The sequence below is a fragment of the Carex rostrata genome, chromosome 20 (genome assembly GCF_964058835.1).
Source record: "Carex rostrata chromosome 20, lpCarRost1.2, whole genome shotgun sequence".
Taxonomy (NCBI): domain Eukaryota; kingdom Viridiplantae; phylum Streptophyta; class Magnoliopsida; order Poales; family Cyperaceae; genus Carex; species Carex rostrata.
Genome location: NC_135937.1, coordinates 1,623,578 through 1,646,638, shown reverse-complemented (window position 1 = coordinate 1,646,638; position 23,061 = coordinate 1,623,578). Strand labels below are relative to the sequence as shown.

General features: G+C 36.4%; 1 protein-coding gene across 2 annotated transcripts; it reads right to left on the bottom strand.

Annotated features, from left to right (window-relative positions):
* Nucleotides 1–2,896: 2,896 nt before the first annotated feature.
* Nucleotides 2,897–7,866, bottom strand: MST1 (mercaptopyruvate sulfurtransferase 1). 2 transcript variants are annotated; one of them, XM_078321873.1, is made up of 12 exons: nucleotides 7,587–7,866; nucleotides 7,302–7,499; nucleotides 7,063–7,122; nucleotides 6,811–6,873; nucleotides 6,069–6,193; nucleotides 5,397–5,559; nucleotides 5,033–5,092; nucleotides 4,800–4,858; nucleotides 4,398–4,479; nucleotides 4,158–4,221; nucleotides 3,363–3,430; nucleotides 2,897–3,247 (listed from the first exon to the last, which is right to left on the bottom strand). In XM_078321873.1, exons 1-12 carry the CDS (start codon nucleotides 7,749–7,751, stop codon nucleotides 3,146–3,148), a joined length of 1,209 nt encoding a protein of 402 aa, XP_078177999.1. In that variant the 5' UTR covers nucleotides 7,752–7,866; the 3' UTR covers nucleotides 2,897–3,145. The 2 variants fall into 2 exon arrangements, with proteins under 2 accessions (XP_078177999.1, XP_078178000.1); XM_078321874.1 differs by having other exon boundaries at nucleotides 7,302–7,501; nucleotides 7,640–7,844.
* Between the last annotated feature and the right edge of the window lie 15,195 nt (nucleotides 7,867–23,061).

The following is a 23,061-nucleotide window of genomic DNA, read 5'->3' as shown; positions in this document are numbered from 1 at the left end:
GCAGATGCTTTAGGCGAAACCATATGTAAACTAAAGAATTGATTGTAATTCCTCCTTTTTTTTCTTTTTTTGTTTGAAATCAGATCAACGTTAATTTTGAGATCCATATTTTTATATGCATTTTGCGAGAACTAAATCTGTATTTTTCCGTAAAAAGACGAAACCCGTGGCAAGATGATAGCTACCGGTGTAATTCTCTACACAAATGTGTTAGATCTCTTTTTTTCTTTTCCTTTTTGAGAGAAAAATAAAGGTCAAGTTTTCAAATTCCATTAATTTGATGAGTAATAGTGATTTAAGTACTTTTAAGGTGCTTTAGTGCACTAGATGGAAATGCATTAAGAGTGTTTTAATATGAAATGAAGTTAAAGCAAATGTAGATGTGGAGTAAAAATTAAAACATTAAATTTCTTAACTCCTATCAATTTTTATTCTTACAAGACAAGAGAAACGAACAAGAGAAACGGAGTAGAACTAGGATGTTCTTAAGCTCACCAAGGTATTTGGTGAGCTTAACTCTAAAATCTATTAAATTAGCTTCAAACAATAAATTCAAACCGTTGAAACCGATTTACTTCACGAGTGATGAATTTATATATAAAGTTTTTAGAATTTCAAATTAATATTGTATAAAGTCAAGTGGACAAAAAGTGTTAAAAAAATGAATACACTAAAATTAAATTATAAACCTTCTAATTTTGACCGCTTGACTTTATACGAAAATAATTCGGAAACTTAAAATCTTGACATGTAAATTTATCATTTGTGAAGTAGATGGATTTCAATGATTTAAATTTGTCATTTGAAATCAATATAATAGGTTTTGAAGTTAAGCTCACCGAACACCTTGGTGAACTTCAGAACACTCTAGTTTTACTCAAAGAAACGAACAGGTAAAAAGTTAGTGCGCGAACTTTCCAGAAGCTGAGTGAGAACGAAGGAAAAAAAAAAGTTGAAGCTGATAGTGGGATCCAGTTGTAAGTCTCACTATAGAGAAGTACTGTAGATTTTCACTGTAGGTGAATAGTACCTATCTATCCAAAATTAATATATAAGAAAGATTACTTACTCTATTTACTATCATTATACACAATACATTTCGATTTTTTTATTTAATATTCTTCTAGAGTTTGGCTAGTATAACATCAGTCTCATTTCAGCTTATATAACACCAACTCCAAAACCTATCGAATCAACTTTAAACGCTAAATCCAAACCGTTCAAACCGATCTAATTCATTAGTTGTGTGTTTAGATCAAAATTTATAATTTTATGAATTTATTTAGTATCAAGTAAAGCGGTCAAATGTGTGAGTTTTTAAGTTAATTTTAATACATTCATTTTTCAACATTTTTACCGCTTGATTTGATACTAAAATAACTCGAAAATATAAAAAAAATTATATCTAAACACATAACTCATAAAAGTAAATCGGTTTGAACGGTTTGAATTAGTCGTTTGAAGTCTCTTTAATTAATTTTTAAGTTAGTGTCATATAACACCGATGTTATACTAGCCAGACTCTTACTATATATTTACTACTACCTAATATCAATATTTTAAAATTAATATCTACATTGTTTTAATTTTCCTTCACTTTCTTTTAACACATGAATACATGATGCATCGATAACATTGTGGCAGAGTAATGAAATAGGAACTTGATATTGTTGGTTCAGTGATATATGCTGGCTTTAGTCACTTTTAAAGGTACATTGCTAGCAAAAAACAACAGGCACCTATTAACCAGAGCTTGATTCTTTCACATGGCATTCTTCTATAATGGTGAATCTTCAGATTCAGTTGTTGTTGTTTGTACTATAGTCACTATTACAATGGATACTTTTATCACTAAATAGTAATTAACAGTGGATCCTAGTGTTTCCTCTGCTCTTGTTCTGTGACACAACTAAACCTTTTTATTCTGTCAAGGATTAGATGACTTTATTGCCCCATGGCCCCCACCATTCAACAAACACGTGGAATAATGCATTTACCGGGTCCCATGTTTTCATTTCTAGAGAGTAGAGAGGCGTGTTTATCTAATTAAGGACAAAACGAATAATAAATGGTTTTGAAACACAAATCAAAACTGACAAATTGATTCAAGACACAAAGACACAAGGACACAAGGTGCATAGTTTAATGACTTTAGGTGAAACTTATCCTTAATAAAAGCTTTTAGTAACATGCTATGTCTGTTTGCTTCCAGTGAATACCCAAATTTGCTTAAAGAATTATAATAATTAAAATAGTGATAGAATAGTGCTATTCATAGAAATATATGATTGCGATTTCCTGCAGTTTGCTAACCATGGAAACCATGAAATAGAGTGATCTATTCCTTTTTTTTTTTTTTTCTGCATTCTTCAATTTACAATTTGGTTTGCTGCCAAATATCATACGAAAAGTATGTACTACCATTGGACTTTTTAAGTACGAACGTTATTGACAAATATTGATCTTAACTTTGTAACTTCCTATTATATCTGTAAACATACTTTGAAACCATGGCATTCAGGTATATATATGTTGACATACATAAATTAAGTCTCACTTGATATATATTCTCTCCCTTGACCAAACCACCGAGAGCCATCAGAATAAACTTAAATAGTTTCGGCTGTCATTAGGTCCAAAACCATGGGCTTCCCTGCGGTATTTACAAGCCATAAAAGCATAGAAAGCCCAAAAATAGCTACACAAATTAAAGTCTTTTCAGAACCTATTCCGAATATTGGAGATCTGCTTTAAAATTCGTGCAAACTTCAAAGTTAAACAGTCCGGAACCGAATCTAACCAGAATGTGGTACCTCCCGTACCTGATCTGATCGTTAGTTTGACCACTGAGAATAGCCCGTCCTCGTTCAATGAACCAATGTGATGAAAATCAGAATTTTAGGATTCAATTTCTTATTGACAAGATCGACAGATCCTTTGTTTCAAAAATAAGAAAAAAAAAAAGGCTCTGACAATTATTCAAAAAAAAAAAAAAAGAAGAAAAAACGAGCAAAACCTAATTTCATTTTTAAATAATCAAAAGTACAACCAGCATGTCTTTTCCCCACGCATGTACAAAATACACATCCTGTGTGTTCTTTCGACCTCTCAAGAATACGCAGGAGAAGCACAGTTTATGCAAAACTTAAGCAGTATTTACAGCAACAGGGGCGTCAGCATGGCCACCCCACTCAGTCCATGATCCATCATATATCGGCACGTTAGTCTTTCCAAGCCGGTGAAGACCCTGCAGTGGTGTGACCATGTAATTTCTTAATAATTATAAATGTAATTACAGTTGTTATTATAAAGATGAGCATGCACTAAGTTATCTTGTTTATTCCGTTGTAAAAATCTTTTACCAGAGCAAGGATGCAAGCAGTAACACCGGTTCCACAAGAAGTAACCACTGGATGATCCAAAGAGATACCTGTAGTGTATCAGATTCACAAGCAAAAATATACATTTAAAAAGTTTACCCAAATATTAGCTGGGAAAAATAAGACACTGATTTTCTTATATCAGGAACTATCAATGTAGGACTAGAAAAAAAGAAGTAAATTTTGAACATGCCCCAAAATGTGGAATATAATTAAGGCTCAGCAGAAAAGGAATATACACCATGTGGTCCTATTAAAAATGGAATATCTATGACCCAATTTCCTCCCCTATTAAACATAAAATCACCATATTGCCAGTCTAACACATCAGAAAGTTCACCTTTATCTTTTGATCATAATAGAAAGCAACCATTATTTTCCTTATCTGAGCATGGGAAACAATAAAAATTAAAGAAATTTTCATCACATTATGATGTCTAAAATTTACAGGATGCTCGCAAAGCCAGCATTCTTTTTATTTTCCTAGCCATTTTTCGTGCATTCTTTTTAGATTCCATAAATTATGACCACTAAATCCTACTTAGATATCAAAATGTGACAAAACTTGCCAAAATATCTAACTGGGGGAAGTAAGGTATATGCCATACAGGGTATTTTATTATTTATTCATAAACATATGTCTTAGTTATAGTTACTTTTTATCTTTGAAGGCACACATTGATAAATATTCCTTAGATTTTTGATATAAAATAGCACATCAAAATGATATTTAGACAATTATGTTGGGTGGACTGGGGTTATGGGGCAGTAACTTACCTTCATCCTCAAACTTTTTACGGAGTTCACTTGCAGGTAATAACATCTGTGAGCTATCCAGCACCTGCAAGACAAATTAATACATCTCAGCGTAATAACGGAAAACTAAAACATACGTGTCCGAGACCATTAAATTACCTAGAAAGCTTATTCAACAAGATCGATTTACACAAGCATGGGAAATGAAAAGGACAAATAAGGTTCCAACTGATAAATTGGTTATAGAAAACATAAAGTTGCCTGAGTGAAAGGAATGCATTTGCTGTTAGGTACATGGCCTGCTCGTAATCCCTTCCTTGGTTCGGGAGCTCCACCATCAAATCTAAAGAAAGAAGAAAAATAATCAGCTGATTTTACAAGTGTCTGGAAACAATTCTGAGGCATAAGTAGTTTCATGTAATAACATAATAAAAGAAACCACAATACCCTTTTCGCAAGTTTTGGATTATGTGAGGCATAAATAATAGTATCATATGATATATCTCAAACAACTACAAATAAGCAAATGCAAAATATATGTTCTAATTCCTAAAAAGTCATAAAAAAAAGTTATAGATGAAACTGGTCAATATAAGTCATCAACAGCTACTGGTTTGACACAGAAACATAGTGTCATCAAATACAAGATAACTAAAAGTTTACCTAGCTTTTGAGCGGGCATCTATATGTTGATGAGACTGGAGGTCAATGTTATCTTTAATCTGAAAATTATAATAAACGTTATAACATTTAAACTATGCGGATTCTCTTGTAAGCGAACTTGCTCATAATCATGAATTATGGTGTATGAGCTGCAGTTAAAAAATAGTGAAAAAAAGAAAAGAAAATGAAAATGACAACCCACACATATTAAACTAAATGAATTAATAACAAACCTGATCTAAGTTCCACAGGAGATGAGGCTGTAACTTTGCTTCAAATGTAGTAGGGCCCGTCTTTAGAGAAAGACAAAATTCATAACCATCAACTTGCAGAAGTTATACAAGAGTAACTAATACCATGAAGCAAGGATCTAATGGTCTATTGACCCCTGCCTGGGATGCCACCACATTTTTTATATGGTTCATGATAGCGTTTCTATTCAGTGGTCTATGCACTTGTTACCGGGGCTGGTAGGGAAGAGGGTCTGAACGCAAATGACAGTTCCAAACTTCCAATAGACCGTACATGCCAACCTCATCACTATTCCATGGTAAAACAATCTTGGGTAAAAGATCTATACAAATTTTGGAAACATACAGGCTGGCCACTATAGACTTTCTCGACTGCTTCTCTGGCAGCATTGGCCTTCAAAATAGCATCGCTAGAAGCGCTGGATTCAACATCATATCCAGAAGAGCGCCACTGAGGTAGACCTCCATCCAATACCCATACTCTGTCATGCCCAAAAACCCTAAACATCCTGTCATTTTCCCAGAAAATGAAAGCACAGGTAGATAAGTTAAAAATGACCATGTATATTATCTGCTCTTGTTAAATGCTCCTTAAAAATGATTTCTGGCACGGTCTCATATATTTAAAAATTACACCAGCAGCTTTTTCATCTCTCTGCAAACAGCCGCCTACCTTCTAGGTTAATATTTATCCTCCAAGTTCAAATTGAACTAAAGTCAGTCCAAGCAATATTTATATTGTAACCAGGTCAACACTAATTATATAGGAAGAAATTTTCATTAAATTTATATAAAAGAAGGAAACAATATAGTCAACTCTTCAAAGCACTTGATCCATTTGGCAGAAAAAAGGAGCTCACTAAAGGAAAGCGCAAAATTGTCATGACTCAAGAGTAAATTTCTGCCCTCATGCGCTGTGCTAAGTAATTGATGGTTGCAAAATATGAGAACTGTTCGGTGTTGTTTGCAAATAAGTAAACACGGGCTGTAAATTACATAGGAGAAAAGGACCACATACCACCAAACACGAGCGGCACTGAAAATACCCTTGCCATCATAAACAATGATGCCATCCTTGTTATATATGCCAAGTGCTGACACAGCTGCTGAAAATGCTTCTTCCGACGGCAACATGTGTGGGAGCTATTTAAGAAGAAGGTAACATGTGAGAAGTAAACAAATATTAAGTACAAAACCATTCTTTCTTCCAACATGTAAAAAGACATTGTAAACAGGTATTTATAGCAGTGCTGGCTTCGCTACTTTTTGACCAACTTTTGCAGATCTTTATTTTTCTCTACTTGTCTAGTTATTGTTTCTCATAAGTTGATGGTTTAGAATAAAGACAACCAAGGCCAATGAAGAGTGAAATGAGGCCAAACTAAGATAAATTGAGGCTGAATTTAGGGTACAATGAGATACACTTGCATCATGCCAGAATCTAATAACGTATCAGTAAGATCACCTACCAGTATCAGCCTCATAAATCAACCTATGCTGCTGCACTAACCCTCTTGGCTTAATTAAGTCAAATGCAAAGCTCAGTTTCAAATGAGAATAAGCCAGGTTAAATTAAACTGAGAATAAACTAAGATACATTTTGGTCTGACCGGAGGACTTAGATTATTGACCTTAATTATTTTTTTAATTTGGACCAGAATCAACTGCTGCTGTTTTTATGTTCTTCCTCTGTTGCGTAACTTAAGCTAAAGTTTGACAAGAAAAAAACATCAAACAGAAAAGGTTAGAAGGTAACTCACATTTGATGTTCTGTCTGAAATTCCATCCACATCGAAGAATAATGCACCTGGAATGTGGGCCACCTGCTCATTTTTAAAATGGACTTAAAAGACCCTGCTAACTTTTTTGAAAACATTATTTTCTGTGCTTTCCTATGGATAAATAGAGGTGCATATGAATGTTGGGCACATTTACCATGTATAATTGTCACTACAAAGAACCTGCTTATATAAAACCCAAAACTTTGAACAACATTGAACATAAATTTAAACCTGATACTCTTGAAGCGGGCTCCTTTGCTCGTTTGGCATGTACCAAGATGCATCAAGCACCTATAAAATACAAAAAGAGTACTCTTAATCGTGAGTTCTAAGTTCTACAACTTCATCAATAATATGGAGCTGAAACAGCAAAAGTAGATTACTATGGAAATTTTCTTTTGATACGGACTCAAGCAAACAAACATAAATACAAATAATTACTGAAGATTGATTAGGCCCAATTGAATTACCTTCACATCAGGTTCTTTCAAATTAACATGCAACCAATCGGCAGAGACAACAGGATCGCTACTCGGAAGAGAATGGATACCGGATGATGCGGCCACACCCAATCCCGAAGTTGCTGTTGAATTACACTTCCCAAATCCGGCCGATGGCACAGCAAACAATTTGCAGTTCCCATTCTCGCCTATATAATTAGCTCTAATCTGAAAAAAACACACAGAGAAAAATACCAATCAGCTAAGAGATTGAAAAAGAACATTGGGATCGGGAAGATAACGTTAGACAGAGACCGAGGAGGGGTAGAGAAAAGCGACAATGGTGAAGAAGAGAACGAGAGTTTCCTTTGTGGCGTGGCTAACAGAGCGGAAGCTTCTAGAAGGTTCGCAAAAGTAGGGAAACGATGGACGGATCGGGCGCAGAGCGGTGAAAGCTCTCGTGAGGAGAGAGGTCGCCATGGGAGAAACCTTGTTAGTAGACAAGAGAAGATTGATTTAAGATTCGGGAATTAGAGAGCGCTCTCAGAGACTCAGACAGTCAGACAGCAGCCGGTTTTGATCGACGGTGGGCAGGAAACTGGAAAGCAAAACCCCCCCAGCCGTGGTTTTTATCGTCTCCGTTTCCTGATAACCCAGGGGACCCCAAGGGAGTCCATATTCACTGAGTTAACAGTATTTCATTTTAGATCCGGATCGTCCGATCAGAATTCCGATCAATCCGATCCGGATGCCAGCGTATCCCGTGAGAATTCTGATCAGACCGTTCAGATGTACACATAAATATTCTGTTCTTTTAGCCTGGAGTGTTAATTTGTTTTTTCTTTCTCAAAATCCTGAGATATTACAAAAAATCTCTACTAGTCTTAATGGAAATGATCATTAAAGCGAACTAATTTATAAATAAATTGAATCTTTAAGCTATTTATTTGAATAATAAATTGCGTATATTGTTTGCTTCGATTTGAACTGGTTCAAAACTCTACACTAATACATTTCCCGATTTTTTATCCTAAATTATTATTTTTTTCTGCCCTGTACTTGATAAACTATAAGTTATTAATTAAATTGAGTCATAAAATTATAAGTTGAATTCTAAAGTTAATAATATTAATTAATAATGAAGATGATATTAGCTTTATATTCTTTACATGTAAACACATTATTTGAAAAATAAATTGATTTAAATAGTTTAAATCCATCATTTTAAACTAATATAATTCAATAAATTTTTGAATTAAACTCACCACAAATTTAGTGACGTTCAAAACACACTAGTTCTACTTGTTTATTTAAGAAACAACGAATGTGCCGAAAAAGACAAATATAAATTACACTTTCGCATTTAATTCAAATGTTTTAGTATTATGAAGTATTCTATGATATAAAATGCACAAGTGGTGTCATGATCAACTTGTAATATCATATGTACACATTTTGGATTGTAGTATTGCTTTTGTCTTAAATCGTACAAGCATCTTTTTAATGTTTTAGTCATATCTATGAAACTTATCCTTTTGTTGCTCTTCTCTTACATGCATTAAATATTACAATATATAAAGTTAGTATTTAATTATATAATACCTTATTGGCTTATTCAGGTTATAAAAAATAAATTTATATTATTCATTCAAATTCTGTCACGGATTTACATGACGTATAACTAAATAAGTTTATACTTTTAAAGTTTCAACCATTAATTAAAGTGAAAATGTTTCTGTCCACTGAGTTTTGTCCACCACCTGTCCACAATCTTATCCGATTCTCACTTTTTAACGGTCTCCTCTGCTCTATTTAAACATGTCGTAACTTTTCGAATTTCATTTCTCAAATTTCCGATCAGATTTCATTTTTTGAATTTCTCTCTCTCTTTCTTTTTTCCTAGCTCACTGGCTCTCGCTACCCTATCTAAACTCCAAGATTCCAACCTTTTCTCTGTCAGATCTACTCTCGATCTCTCCATTACTCAACTTCTCCGCCTTGCATACTATCCTCACGACCAGCAGCGCCAAACGAGCGGCAGCGACGGAGTACAAGCGTACGACTACTTGTCGGCGCTTTCTTCTCTAAGAGAGATGACAGAGTACGAGAGTATGAGCGTACGACGATCTAAGAGAGGCGATCTGGAGGAGCAATCTGGTGAAGAGAGATGAGAGTGAGGCGATCTAGAGATGAGAGTGAGAGCGAGGTGATCTGGAGCATAATCGGGTTATTTTACAGTATTCACTTTGTAGTTTTACAATATGCATCTTGTAGTTTTACAGTATTCAAAACAGATTATTTACTAATCTATTTAAGTTTCATTCTTTCTATTGATTTGAATTGATAATCATGATTTCTTTGCTTCTATTGAAGTTTCATTTGAATTGATGTAGTCTCAGGCGTGTATGCATTATATGAACATTGTATTCAAACAAAATCGTAATTTATGCGATTTTTGTTGTATTTTGCTTCTGTCATTCATTTTTTTTTGTATTTTGTTTCTGGATGTTTGAAAATTTGAATGACGTTTTTTATAAGATTTGTTATTTAAGTTACAACATTGAATGATGAATTTTACAGAATTGGTGCAAGTAAAATGACATTTTTTTTATGTTTGAAAATTGTTATTAGATTGTTTTACATAAGTTACAGCTTTGAATTATGAATTTTACAGGATTGGCGCAAGTTAGTTTTACATGATATATGTTGTTATTTTTTAAATGTTATGTATATCATTTTATGTTATAAATGGGTTTGGTTTACGGTATAGGTGACAAATTTTACAGTATATAAGTAATGTTTTCATATGCATTTTGTATTAGTTATTATGATATGTGTATGTTACATTTTATATTAAGTAATTTACAGTATATAAGATATACAAATATAGTGTTATGAAGACATTTTGATGTACATCATTATATATTTTTTTGTTTGTCTAACATTCTTTAGTATTGATTTTTATAGTTTTGCCCCAATGGCTTTTGATTTGAATGAAGATTTGGCAAGTGAAAATTCTAGCGTGAATATTGTTGCAGAAATTAGGGTTGTAGAAATCGATTTAAATGCCGAGCCTGATATTGTGGGAGATGTAGGAATTGAAGAATCAGCAGAGTCAAACATTGGGGTTAACAGATTTTGTGTGTGGTGAACATATTTTTGTTGAACAGATGATGGATGGATGTATAGATTTAGAAATTTTACAGTATACATGGTATTATTTTATGATTTATATTTTGAAATTTACAGTATACATGATTCTTTGCAGGTTGTAGTTTAAGCTGAAATGTAGCATTTTTTACATTTTATCTTACAGTATACATGGTATTATTTTATGGTTTAGATTTAGAAATTTTACAGTATACAAGATTCAATTGAAAATTCTACTGTATACAATATTCAATTTTACAGTTCTGCTGATTCAATTTTACAGTATACAAGATTCAACCCAGTGCGGAAGCTAATAATTAACTCTAACTGCCAATAACCGCTAATAACAGCTAATAACTAACTCTAACTGCCAATAACTTCCTATAACTGTAATTTCCGAAAGTACAATTTGAAAGTACATTTATTTTGTCTTGTTGTGCAAGTTGCAATCTTTTTCTAACTATCATGTGAACACTTCAAATAGTTGCTGGATGTTTTGTGATTAACTGATATATTTTATGTGATATATTGTATAATTATACAGCATGCATAAGTAATTTTACAGTATTCGTGCAAGTCAAAGTTGTTGACAAATGATGGACAAAAGGCTGTGGACAATTAGATCTTCATATTTTGAGTTTGAAATTTCGACTGTTCAATCAGAACAATCGATCTACGCCTGTAGTATACGAGGTCTCTTTAATATTTGGTTAATATGAATCTGATAACTCAGATTCTTTCAAAATTTAAGTTAGACGATATGAATTTATATATTATGCTATGCCGTGGGCAATATAACTTTTTATGGCAGATTTAAAGGTTTCAGTTATACTGAATGTCTATTTTCTTTATTTTTCTAGTGTGTTATTTGCATCATGTAATATAATTTTTATTTAATATAAGCATACATACAACTTAACAACAACAACAAAAAAAAACTTTTATGGCAGACAATGATAATTGATATTTCAGTGCAATAGACAATTCATTAATTAATACGGATAATGAACGCAACAAAATTCCATGGGCTGAGATGTAAATGCCCAATTTTAGTGTACATAATTTACAGTCTGGTGTAAATTGCGGTGTAGTAGAAGTGTAGGACCAATTTAAAATAAAATAAAATTACAGGCCGATTTGTAAAAGAAAAAAAAGCCACAAGTTTAGGAAGAAAATATGCAATTTCTTGTAACTTTTGAGAACATTAACGAAGACGCTACTTGCAATACCATGCTAACAATATCACATAAAGTAACAAAATATTTCTGTTTCGATCCAAACCGTCCAAACCGAATATGCACAAATATTAAAGGAGTTCGTGCATTTCACCTGGTCTTGATTGGCCCGAATTCCGATCGGACGGTCCAAATCTAAACAGAAATATTATGTTACCTCAGAGGGATATGGATTTTCCAAACAACGGCAACAAAACCATGCATTGGTGCAAATTGGGTTGGTATTTAATAATAATTGAGTGTTAGATATATAAACCTAACGATCGGGCTGGAGAAAAAAATAGAAAAGAGAAAACAGGCGATCAAAAAAGCGATTTCGCCAAAAAGAAAAAAAGTGATTCCAAAAATAGCCAAATCTCACAACAAAAAAGAGAAAAAAACAAAAATAGAAGCCAAGTGAATCCACAGCATGGCGTTAGCCCATCAGCGAAGATTGGGCTTGATGCGATCTGCTTTCCAGACTCAATTTGGTGCTTTCACTCCGCCATTAATGGCGGAATCCAGCCTTTTAGGCCCATATCCTGGGCCGCGAGCCTCCTATCGCCAGATTCTCCTTGATCATCCATCGCTAGTGCGCACTAATCCTAACATACAACTCCCCCCCACTTCCGTACTAGTTCGGCGTAAAATTGCTGAGATTCGTGCCAAATCGAAGCCACATCGACCGATCTGTATGAAATGTGGCGATGCTGGTCATGTTGCAAAAATCTGTCGTAACAAGCAGTTGTGTTTTGCGTGTAACAAACTAGGGCACCGTGCTACTGAGTGCCGTACGACTCATTCCACCTTTCCGCAACGGCATATACAACCCCCCCTTTCCTTTGATTCCACTATCCTACCTAGATCTTTCCATTCTAAGCTAGATAACCCTAGATCTAAACCTCTTCTCCGATCACGACACTCTCCGCCTTTAGCGATGGCGTTCAAACCGCCGCTCGTCGTTCTGGAAGCAACACCCCGCTCTCTGGCGATTGAGGCAAATCTGATGCTGAGCTTTGTTCTTGACGACATCGCGGCGTGGGGGCCGGAGAGAGTCGAAAATGTGCTCCGTGCTCGATTCACCTCACATCGGTGGGTTGCATCGGTGTTTGATGAGTACAAATACCTCATCAAAGCACCCAACGCTGCCTGGCTGGACTCGGTGGCGTCGCGTGGCTATCTGCGACTTGGAGACGTTCAGTTTTCGATCATTGCCTGGGATAGAAGTTTTCATGAAGGCACACCTCTACAGAACATATGGGTAAGAATCTACAATTTCCCTATCACATTAGATGAAGCTGCAGAGTATGATCGGGTTTTAAACCCGTTTGGGGCGTATGTTCAAGAAATTGATACAGCAACCCAAAGCGGGTATGATGTCCGCTTTGCCAGACTCCGATTGGCAGTTTGTGATCTCAAATTACTTCCAAAGACACATATCGTTCCATACCGTGATCCTACTGGTAATATGTTCAAGTATGAAATAGATATTGAGATCGAGAATGCTCAGACTGAGCCTCTTAATGCATGGGCTAGTAGAAGGCGGGGTCGACCGTACCCCAATGGAACCGAATTTGGTGAGAGTGAAAGGAGAGACATCAATGGTAATGTCCTTCAGAACGGACCTCCAGTTAATCCACCTCCCCCCCTCCTCCCGTACAAGGTGGAGGCAGTATTAGGATGCTTTCTCTCGGTGATTCTGGTCTGGGTCATGTTGATAATAGGGGCAAAGCTCCTCTGGTGTCAGAGACTGAATGGGAACTCTTCTTACAACAAGTGTGTCAAAACAATCTGGGGGCTGCAGGCTCCAGCACTACCGAACAGTTTACTTTCCCTCCTTTACCCCAGGTTAATCCGATTGTAAACCCTCCTCTAGCCTCTCCTCCCATAGTAACACAAGCTGACCTTATCCCTACTCCTCCCCCAGTGGAAACAACAGAATCTCTCCCTGAAATGAACCGAATTATCTCCCTGGAGACTCTCCCCCCTTCTCCACCACCAAATCCAATCATTTCTTCTGATCTATCTCAGACTATCCCAGCTCCTGTAGACCAATCTCTTTCCCTTAATGACAATGAGGAAGAACCCATGCTGGACCGAGCCATTCGACTCAGCTTACAGTCACTACACAGTGCTTCGGTCACCAAGTCCACGCAAGGGACAGCTGGACCAATTTCCCAAAGACCCTCACCTAACAAGAAATTTACTTGGGGTCGCAAGAAAACATTAGCAATCAAAACCCCTAAAATCAGCAAAACAGTGGGGTCTAAAGCTAGAAAACCCCATCCCCAGGCTTCTGGAGTTGGCACAAGGCTTCGTAGTGCTTCTCGATTCAAACAACATGGCCCTGGGGCCACTCCTGTGACACCTATTCACCTGTCCGACACTGAGATAGCTACACCACTAGCTGCAGACCATCCTCCTTTGCAAAAAAAGACCAACCAGGCTGAACCTAGGCGTAGTTTGCGTGTTACAGCTCAAGGGAACCAAGATTCCACCATGAGTAAAGCTCTTAAGCGTAAGATGACTGCGGGTAGTTGCTCTTCAGGTATTACTCTTATTAATCGCTTTCCTTATAATAGGCTTTCTGTAGAACAAATTACTGCTTTGTTTGAGGTATATCAGATTAAGTTAGGTAACTCATTAGAAGATAGTAGACTTATTATCACTTGCCTTAAGTCTTTGGATAGAGATACTTTTGTAACAGTAGTTAAGCATATGATGAGTAGTGCTACCCCCAATAAATCTGCTACTTTTACTTTAGATCAGATACAACAACTTAGTTTGATAGATCAGTCTTGTTCTTTTGCATCAGTTTTAGTAGACAACCCTCTTACTCAAGATTCTGACCCTGTTTCTCAGGATCCTATTCCAGCTCCTGATTCTCACGGTCAGGATGGTAGTGTTGGTTACGTTTCTCTATGAATATCCTTACTTGGAATTGTAGGGGTCTTAACTCTAGTAGGAAGAGACAAATTGTTCATGATTTAATTGTAGATAATAAAGTAGATCTTATAGCCTTACAAGAAACTAAGAAAGAAACATTCAACAATAGATGCCTTCATAGTCTTTCTACTAGATTAGATTCTTGGGTTTGACTCCCTGCTATCGGACGGTCCGGGGGTATACTTGTAGGCTGTGACAGTAATAAATTTCGCATCCTTTCTCATACAATCCATACTTTCTGTTTAGACATTATTTTAGAGAACAAACTAGATAGTTCCAAATGGCAATTCACAGTAGTTTATGGACCTGTCCTTCGACCTTTAAAGGCAGCCTTTTGGGAGGAACTTTCTCATCTTAAAAATCCTCTTATAGACCTGTGGCTTCTCTGTGGAGACTTCAATGCCATTAGGAAAAAAGAGGACAAATCTGGACCCAATTTCGATGCTCCCATTAGTAGGAAATTTAATTCTTTCATTAATGCATCTAACTTAGTTGAACATAAACTACATACTAGAAAATTCACATGGTCCAATGGTCACAGGTTTGCCCTTTTAGATCGAATATTTACTTCACTACAATGGGACCAACACTATCACTCTAGCTCTATTCATGATCTATCTAGTCTTGGTTCTGATCATTGTCCACTTCTTCTTCATACTTCTTCAAATTTCCAACATCCCCTTCCACTGTTTAGGTTTGACCCTTTATGGACTGAACAAGAGGACTTTAATACCTTAATGAACAAGTGGTGGAATGAATATCCTTTAACTCTTCCGAATATTGCTAAAAGTTGGGTTAAAAAGCTTAAACATGTCAGAACTCGGATCAAAGGCTGGTCTAAAAATTTTTATGGTAAAAAAAGAAAAACTAAAACCCAACTCAAAACTCTACTGCATGAATTAGAGCTTATCAGGGATGATAGAGAACTTAACACCTCTGAGGGTGAACAATGGATTCACCTCACACACCAGTTAGAACAAATCTATCATGAGGAAGAAGAACAGTGGAGAACTAAGGCTAAGCAGAAATGGTTAGAGGGTGGGGATGCCAACACTAGATACTTTCACACCATAGCTACACATAGGTCTAAGAAAAATCGAATTAATGCTTTAGAAATAGATGGCCACCTCAATTCTAATCCTAGGGATATCAAAAATCATGTAGTTGACTATTATAAAGATCTGTTAGGCACTACGGGTACCAAATTTGCTAGTCTAGCACCTGATTTCTGGGATCCAACTGACAAACTTTTAGCTATTGAAAAATGGGAGTTAGAACGACCTTTCTCTGAAGAGGATCTCAAAAAGGCTGTTTTTGCATCTAATCCTGATGGTGCTCCTGGCCCAGATGGTTTTACTTTTCATTTTTACCAATTCTATTGGGATCTAGTTAGGCATGATCTGATGCTACTTAATCACCATTTCTTTGAACATACTCTCGACTTACATCAAATTAACAAATCTTGTATTTGTCTCATCCCTAAGGAAACAGATGCCACTTTAATTAAGAAGTTTCGACCAATTAGCCTTGTCAATTGTAGTTTTAAAATTCTGTCTAAATTACTAACCAATAGACTCGAACACGTAATGTCTAGACTTATAGATCCCAGTCAATCTGCCTTCTTGAAAAATAGGTACATCTTAGATAATATGATAGTTAGTCAAGAAATCATCCATTCCTGTCAACAATCTGTGCAGCCCGGTGTAGTCATTAAGATCGATTTTGAAAAAGCTTACGACAAAATCCATTGGGACTATTTGCTAGAAATGTTGCATAGTAGAAATTTTGGAGACAAATGGATCCAATGGATTACACAATGGCTGTACAGCTCACAGTCCTGTCTAACAATTAATGGCGAACTCACTAATTACTTTTATTGTAAACGAGGAGTTAGACAAGGTGACCCACTTTCTCCCTTTCTCTATATTTTAGCAGCAGATACACTTAGCAAAATCTTTTCTAAGGGTAGGGCAGCACATGTATTGCGTGGTTTAGGTCCTGATTGTATCGATGGCACAGCAATTACAAACTGTCACTATGCGGATGACACCATTCTCTTCTTGGTAGCTCAGGAAGACAATGTTGAATCTGCATGGTGGGCCATGATGGCTTTTGAAGCCTTGTCTGGCATTAGAGTCAACTATGATAAAACTGCCATGTATCCATTAAACCTAGATCCTGCTGGTTCTCATCTTAATCAGCTATTTAGATGTCAATGGGGGGCCTTCCCCTTTAATTATTTAGGGCTCCCTTTGCATAAACAAAAGCTAGCAATTCGAGATTGGCAATTCATTTTAGATAAGATAGAAAATAGATTGCCTAGTTGGAAAAGTCAATTACTATCCATAGGAGGTAGAATTACTTTAGTTAATTCAGTTTTATCTACAATCCCTCTCCATGCTCTCTCAGTTTTTAAAGCACCTCTTACTGTTATCCGGCAAATAGATAAGATCCGAAGACGATTTTTATGGCAAGGAACTGAGAAAAAAAGAAAATATGCTTTGGTTCCTTGGGAAAATGTCTGTATAGCTAAACAGTTTGGGGGTATGGGACTCTTGGATCTCTTTGAAATGAACATTTCTCTTTTGTTAAAATGGTGGTGGAAGTTTCAAAATAGTTCATACATAGCATTTTGGAAAACCGTACTTATACACAAATACATCAAACACAATGTCCCTGCCTCCCCCTTCTGGAAAGCAATTTCAGGCCTAGAACACATAGGGTCCATTAGTGTGCAATACAATCCTGGTGCTCAAACAACTTGTAAATTCTGGACCGATATTTGGAATAGTAATTGCTCCATGGCTACTAGATTTCCAGTCCTGTTTAGCAAATGTACCAACCAACACATTCTTTTAAATGAGGTGGTTTATACACAAGGAAAGGGGGTTAAATTCAGAACATCTTTAGAGGGCTTTGATTTACTTGAGTGGACTGAAGTCCTTACCATCATCAGTGCCACCTCCTTTACATCTCCTCATGATCAGCTCATCTGGAGATGGGCCCACACAGGGAAGTTTACTACTCACTCTGTCACACCCCGCGGCCACGGGTCGTAACAGTCTCCCGCCGTAAGCATACAACGCCGTGTATGCTTACAAGGCAATTAACAATTTAAACCAAACAACACGCAATTCAAAACAAGTTTCTAATATATAATCAGAGTACACAGTCTGGACAGTAAATAATACAACATAAGTATCTCATCCGGATACCAACCATGAGGCCTACCCTAAAACTATACACCAAAATATCTAGGGTCCTGAGATGGTAAGCTACTATGGCCTACTACTCGCGTGCCTCTCCGGAATCAGTCGCACCAGTACCTGTAAAATAACCGGGAGGGTGGGGGTGAGAATAAATTCTCAGTGCGAATTTGCCACATTTTAGACTATTGGACTTGCAATCAAACTCTATATTCAACAATGAAACCCAAACAATAACAGTTCAAACAGATATATATAATCATAAATAACAGAATGCCAATGCTCGACAACAGTTTAATCAACCTGAAACACAGTTTACGGAATTTCCAAGATGAATTTCAAACACAACATATATTTTGGCTTAACTCAATTCAATAACTCAATTCAATAGGGCTTGTAGCAATTACAGATGTTCTTTCGAGCTGAACCATTATCAAACCCACATCTGTAGGGTTACTGACACCTACAGATGGCCAACCGCTGGACCCTTTATCTGACACCCATCTGCAATCGCTTGGCTTAACAGTTTATTAAGGTCTGGTTTGAATCATATAAAGAAAATCCTCTCTGGAATCATTCCAATAGTCGTAATATTCAATTGACCTTTCAAATGCATTAACACGTAGGAGAATGCCACCGAGCCATAGACGTTACACATGTCACCCACGATTTCCAGTCACATCTCATAACATAATCACCCTCCCTCGTCCCAACCGGTACTGGGAATATCGAGGGCCGTTCACCTAAGGCCATTTAGGATCCTGGGAATCCAAGTCAGCATACAGCCCGACTTGGCAAATTCATTGGATCTAAGTGCTTAACTTCGTAAATCCATTCACATACATTCACATATTCAATCCAATCGTGGTGACTTTCAATCAAAATCAGATCACGATAGATCGATACTACCTATAACCATACCAACATGCAAATCATTCAATTCATATCAATTCGAGTTTAATTTGATTGGGCGATGCAAATGCTCTACACAATTCAGTGATGCAATCAATGATATTCAACATGACAAACGAATAAACAGTTTAATTCCTGAAAATAAAGTATCAAACAAGTCCAAGAATCCCGCACCTTAGTATGACGAGCGTACCGCTTAATTTAAGGATCGGACGTCTCGTATTGTCTCGCAAGTTCTTGCTCGACCGAGCCTACACCTATATTATACGTATACTTGGTTTAATTCGGGTTCAGTGGTCTATACGTTTACTCAGGGTTGGTACAGTCCCAAATCAATTCTTTTCGATTCCTTCTTTCTTATTAAAAATCTCATATAACGGTGCACCAATGCATCTAGGCCCTCTAGCCATATACCATTTCACTTTGGTAACAATCAATCACCGTTTTATTACTTTGGTTCTCGGATCAAATCAATTTACCGATTGGTTAACCCTAATTTGGTCAAAACCTCAAATTAACCGTTAAACGTTCTAAAAATTCACGATCAGGAGGCAACCCTACCGATTACAAGTCTAATTGGTCGGGTTAAACAAATCAAATCACGATTATGCCCACTTTCAATTTTGGCACGAAACCCTAGAAATCAGATTTCACAAATCGGAAGAAATCGGGAAAAACAAACTAGTAAGGAGTGTAGAGGAACTAGTCCTCGAGCAATTCGAACACAAATCTCGGGTTTAAAACGAGAATCTGAGAAATCGAGAAAATTCGAGGTTTCGAAAGAAATAGAGAGAGAAAGAAATACCAAATAGGAGGGTTCGGAGAGATCCTCGGCTGCTTTCTCGGTTCCAAACTCAATTTCTCGCAACAATCGGGAGTCTGAAAGAAACGGAAACTCACGAGCTCTTTTTCTTCTCTCTTGGACGAAAATCACTTAAAATGGGGAATGGTGGAAGAGAGAGAGAGAGAGAAGCTTTGATTTGGATTTTAGGGTTAAAATTACCCTGAATGCGGATGCACCCATCCGCACTGCGGGTGGCTTGACCCGCACTCGGGACTTAGAAAGTTTTCAGACCAAATTCAAGAAAATCCGAGCCTAGTGCGGATGAATCCCACCCGCACTGCGGGTCAACTTCATCCGCACTCACTACTTAGCCGATTTCAGGAAAATTCAGTGCAATACAGAAATTCATGAGTGCGGCTGGACCCATCCGCACTGCGGGTCACTCACCCGCACTCAGTACTTAGTCAATTTTGGACCAACACAGAATTGTATGAGTGCGGATGCACCCACCCGCACTGCGGGTCAATCCCATCCGCACTGAGCCTATAAAATTCCAAAATCTCGAAATTTCGACGCGGTTTCGATTCACACTTAACCTACTTATTTAGGGGAACCTTAATTAAGGTTTAAACTTCCATTTTATTAGCACAATTAACTTGATTCTTGTTTTTAATTCATTTGAATTTAATTGTAAAAAGTTCGTAACGTAACACACTCTATGTATAACTTTTTAAACTTTCGCGGTATAATCCCTATATCTCAAGATATTATCTGGTGGAGTCTACCGGTACCACCTAAAATTAGGGTATTTTTATGGTTAATTGCCCACAATTCAATCCTAACCAAGGATAACCTTTCCGTCCGGGGTTGGTCTGGAGATCAAACATGTCAGTTTTGCAACATACCTGAAACGATCTCTCATCTCTTTCTTACTTGTCACTTAGCACAACAAATATGGTTTTGGTTAGGAAAAAGTCAAGATGTCATGCATGAATGGCACACCTTTGAAGATATTCTTCTCTTTGCTTGCAACCTCAGTACTTCTGATCGGATTTGTTTTCTCATTGTTCTTTGTGCAGTCTGCTGGACTTTGTGGAAATATCGAAACGATAGTTGTTTTAATAACTGTGCTGCTAGAACAGCCCGAACTTTAATTCTCCAAATTAAATCTTTACTTTCTTATTGGTCAGGAAATGTTAAAGCTAGGATCAAGCAAGGGATTGAGGAATGGATGCCTGTCCTGGAAGCCGCCATCCCCTTGGCTCAGTACATGCCTTTGGAGATAGTACCATATCAGCCCCCAGAGCCTACCTCCCTTCCATGAAAGCACAATACCAATTGAATTTTTTGTATCTAGATTACAACATTAGCCCTTTGCTGAGTGGTTCGTTAGTTTACTTTTGGTGCCTCAGAACCTCTATTATATGGCTTGTTGTTAGGTTGCTATGGATTCTTATTTCTATATGTTGTTTTTATATATCACCAGTAGTATGAGGTGATTGAACACAATTGCTGGCGGATTTGCTGGTAATTGCCCCTTTTGTAATTATGTTTTCCGGTTAATGGAAAATGGGCTTTTGCCTCTTTTAAAAAAAAAAAGATATATAAACCTAACACATATTGCCTTTTGTGCTTTTTCTTTGTTTTATTTTTTCTGATAACACCTATTTATTTTTCTTTTCAATTTTCGGGGGAAGTTTATTTATTTTTTCTTAAAACTTCCTTACTGAAAAGGAAAACGCCTCTGTTCTTAATTATTTTTAAAGAACTGTTTTGGTGTCCGACCAGCAATCCGTGAAGCGGGTCGTCAACGATTCTCTCAATAATAATTTAGGCCCAATACAAACATCTAGACATCTAATACATTATTTTACCGGATTACATACAACCATTAGATTAGCATATATAAAAGTAGAAACAAAACCTCCCTTTAAACGCTATAGTAAAAACGGAAGTTTTTATATTCAATTTATATCACACGAAATGAAACGCGCGCTCACAGTATTTAACTTACATTCGACCTTCATTCATAAACCCCTCAAACAAGTGCTTTAATTTGCCTATAATACCCCATTTTCCCTTCTTTTTCTTTACAAACAAACTAATTAAACTTCGACAATCAAGGCATCATATATATCATGGTAAAGCTCAACTTTGCAAATGTGGCTGCAGTGCTTCTCCTTCTCACCATCATACCTTCACAGGCCGATCAAACAAACCAAACTGATCAGGTCACAGCCCCAACACCAAACCCTGCACAATTAAATAATCAATCTTGTTTTGATTTGCTACATGTGAAGAACAAGAATGATGACTGTCCAAACGATGTCTTGAAATTTATCGGAGCTATACCCCGTGAAGGCTGTGGCGATTATTGTCACGTGAGCCGTGATTGCTGCAATGCTACGGTTGCACTGGACACATACCACCCTGAGTGCTGGAAGTACTTGATGAACAAGAATGCGTCGGAGAATGATCGTTACATGCTTGTTATGACATGTGCAAAGAGCTTGATGTAGTTTTGATGTGGAAAGAGCGCATAAGGAATATGCATCTCATGGGTTTAATGTTTGGTTTTGCTCTTGCACATCAGGACTAAATAATATGATAATTTTAATTGATTTTACATATCTGCAATGAGTATACAGTAACAAATATATTTGATTAGTAAAAAATAATATGAATATTGAATGGTTGTATCATCTAATTGTGACTTTTCTTTTTAATGATTCTGAATTTTTTTTTTTTTTTGGTGGGGGTGGAGGAGGGTTCATTTTATCTCTCCAATTGTAACAGACCCGAATGAATGGCAGCATCAGAGCATGTGGATGGTACATGGTAGTCATGTAGAATACATGGGCGCATGGATCAGGGAATTAAAGCCTAGAACTGTAACCGATCATTTCGTTTTCAGTTTTTCTTTTAGGATTAGATTTTTTTTTTTCAAGGATTTCCCATTTTCACGACTTCAGCGTATTAATTCCTGCATTAAAGCGAATTACCAATTTGAAGTCTCAATTAAACGTCTCGCAATATGAAAGAATAATTAAGATTCAAGCCAGGAAGTATATATATTAATAAAATATGTATAAAATGGGTTGGTAGAATAGTGTTTTTCTTGAGCGAATCCAATTTGATAATTTGTATTTGGATCACCAAAAGGTTTAAAAATAGTGGAGCTAACTCAAAGTTAGCTTTATTTTTGAGTGATCCAAACGAACCCATTTGAAGCTAAAAAAACTCTTATCAATTCCGAAGACAATTAACCTTGGAAGGGGCATCCGCGGAAGCTATATTTGAGTATGACTAATATAACATCAGTGTCATTTTAGTCTATATAACACCAACTCCAAAACCTATCAAATCGAGTTCAAATGATGAATCCAAACCGTTCAAACCGATCTACTTCATTAGTTGTGCGTTTACATATAACATTTATAAGTTTTTGAGTTTATTTGATATCAAGTCAAGCGGTCAAATGTTTGAGTTTTTAAGTTAATTTTAGTACATTCATTTTTCAATTTTTTTGCCGCTTGATTTGATACTAAAATGACTTGAAAATATAAAAAGTTTGCATG

Bases quoted from the DNA above. Each gene is read 5' to 3' on its own strand.
- MST1 (XM_078321873.1), bottom strand. From the start codon at position 7,751: ATGGCGACCTCTCTCCTCACGAGAGCTTTCACCGCTCTGCGCCCGATC. The intron at 7,123-7,301 runs GTAATTCAATTG...TGTATTTTATAG, and splicing joins TGAAAGAACCTGATGTGAAG to GTGCTTGATGCATCTTGGTA. The intron at 4,859-5,032 runs GTTTGTTATTAA...TATAATTTTCAG, and splicing joins TCCTGTGGAACTTAGATCAG to ATTAAAGATAACATTGACCT.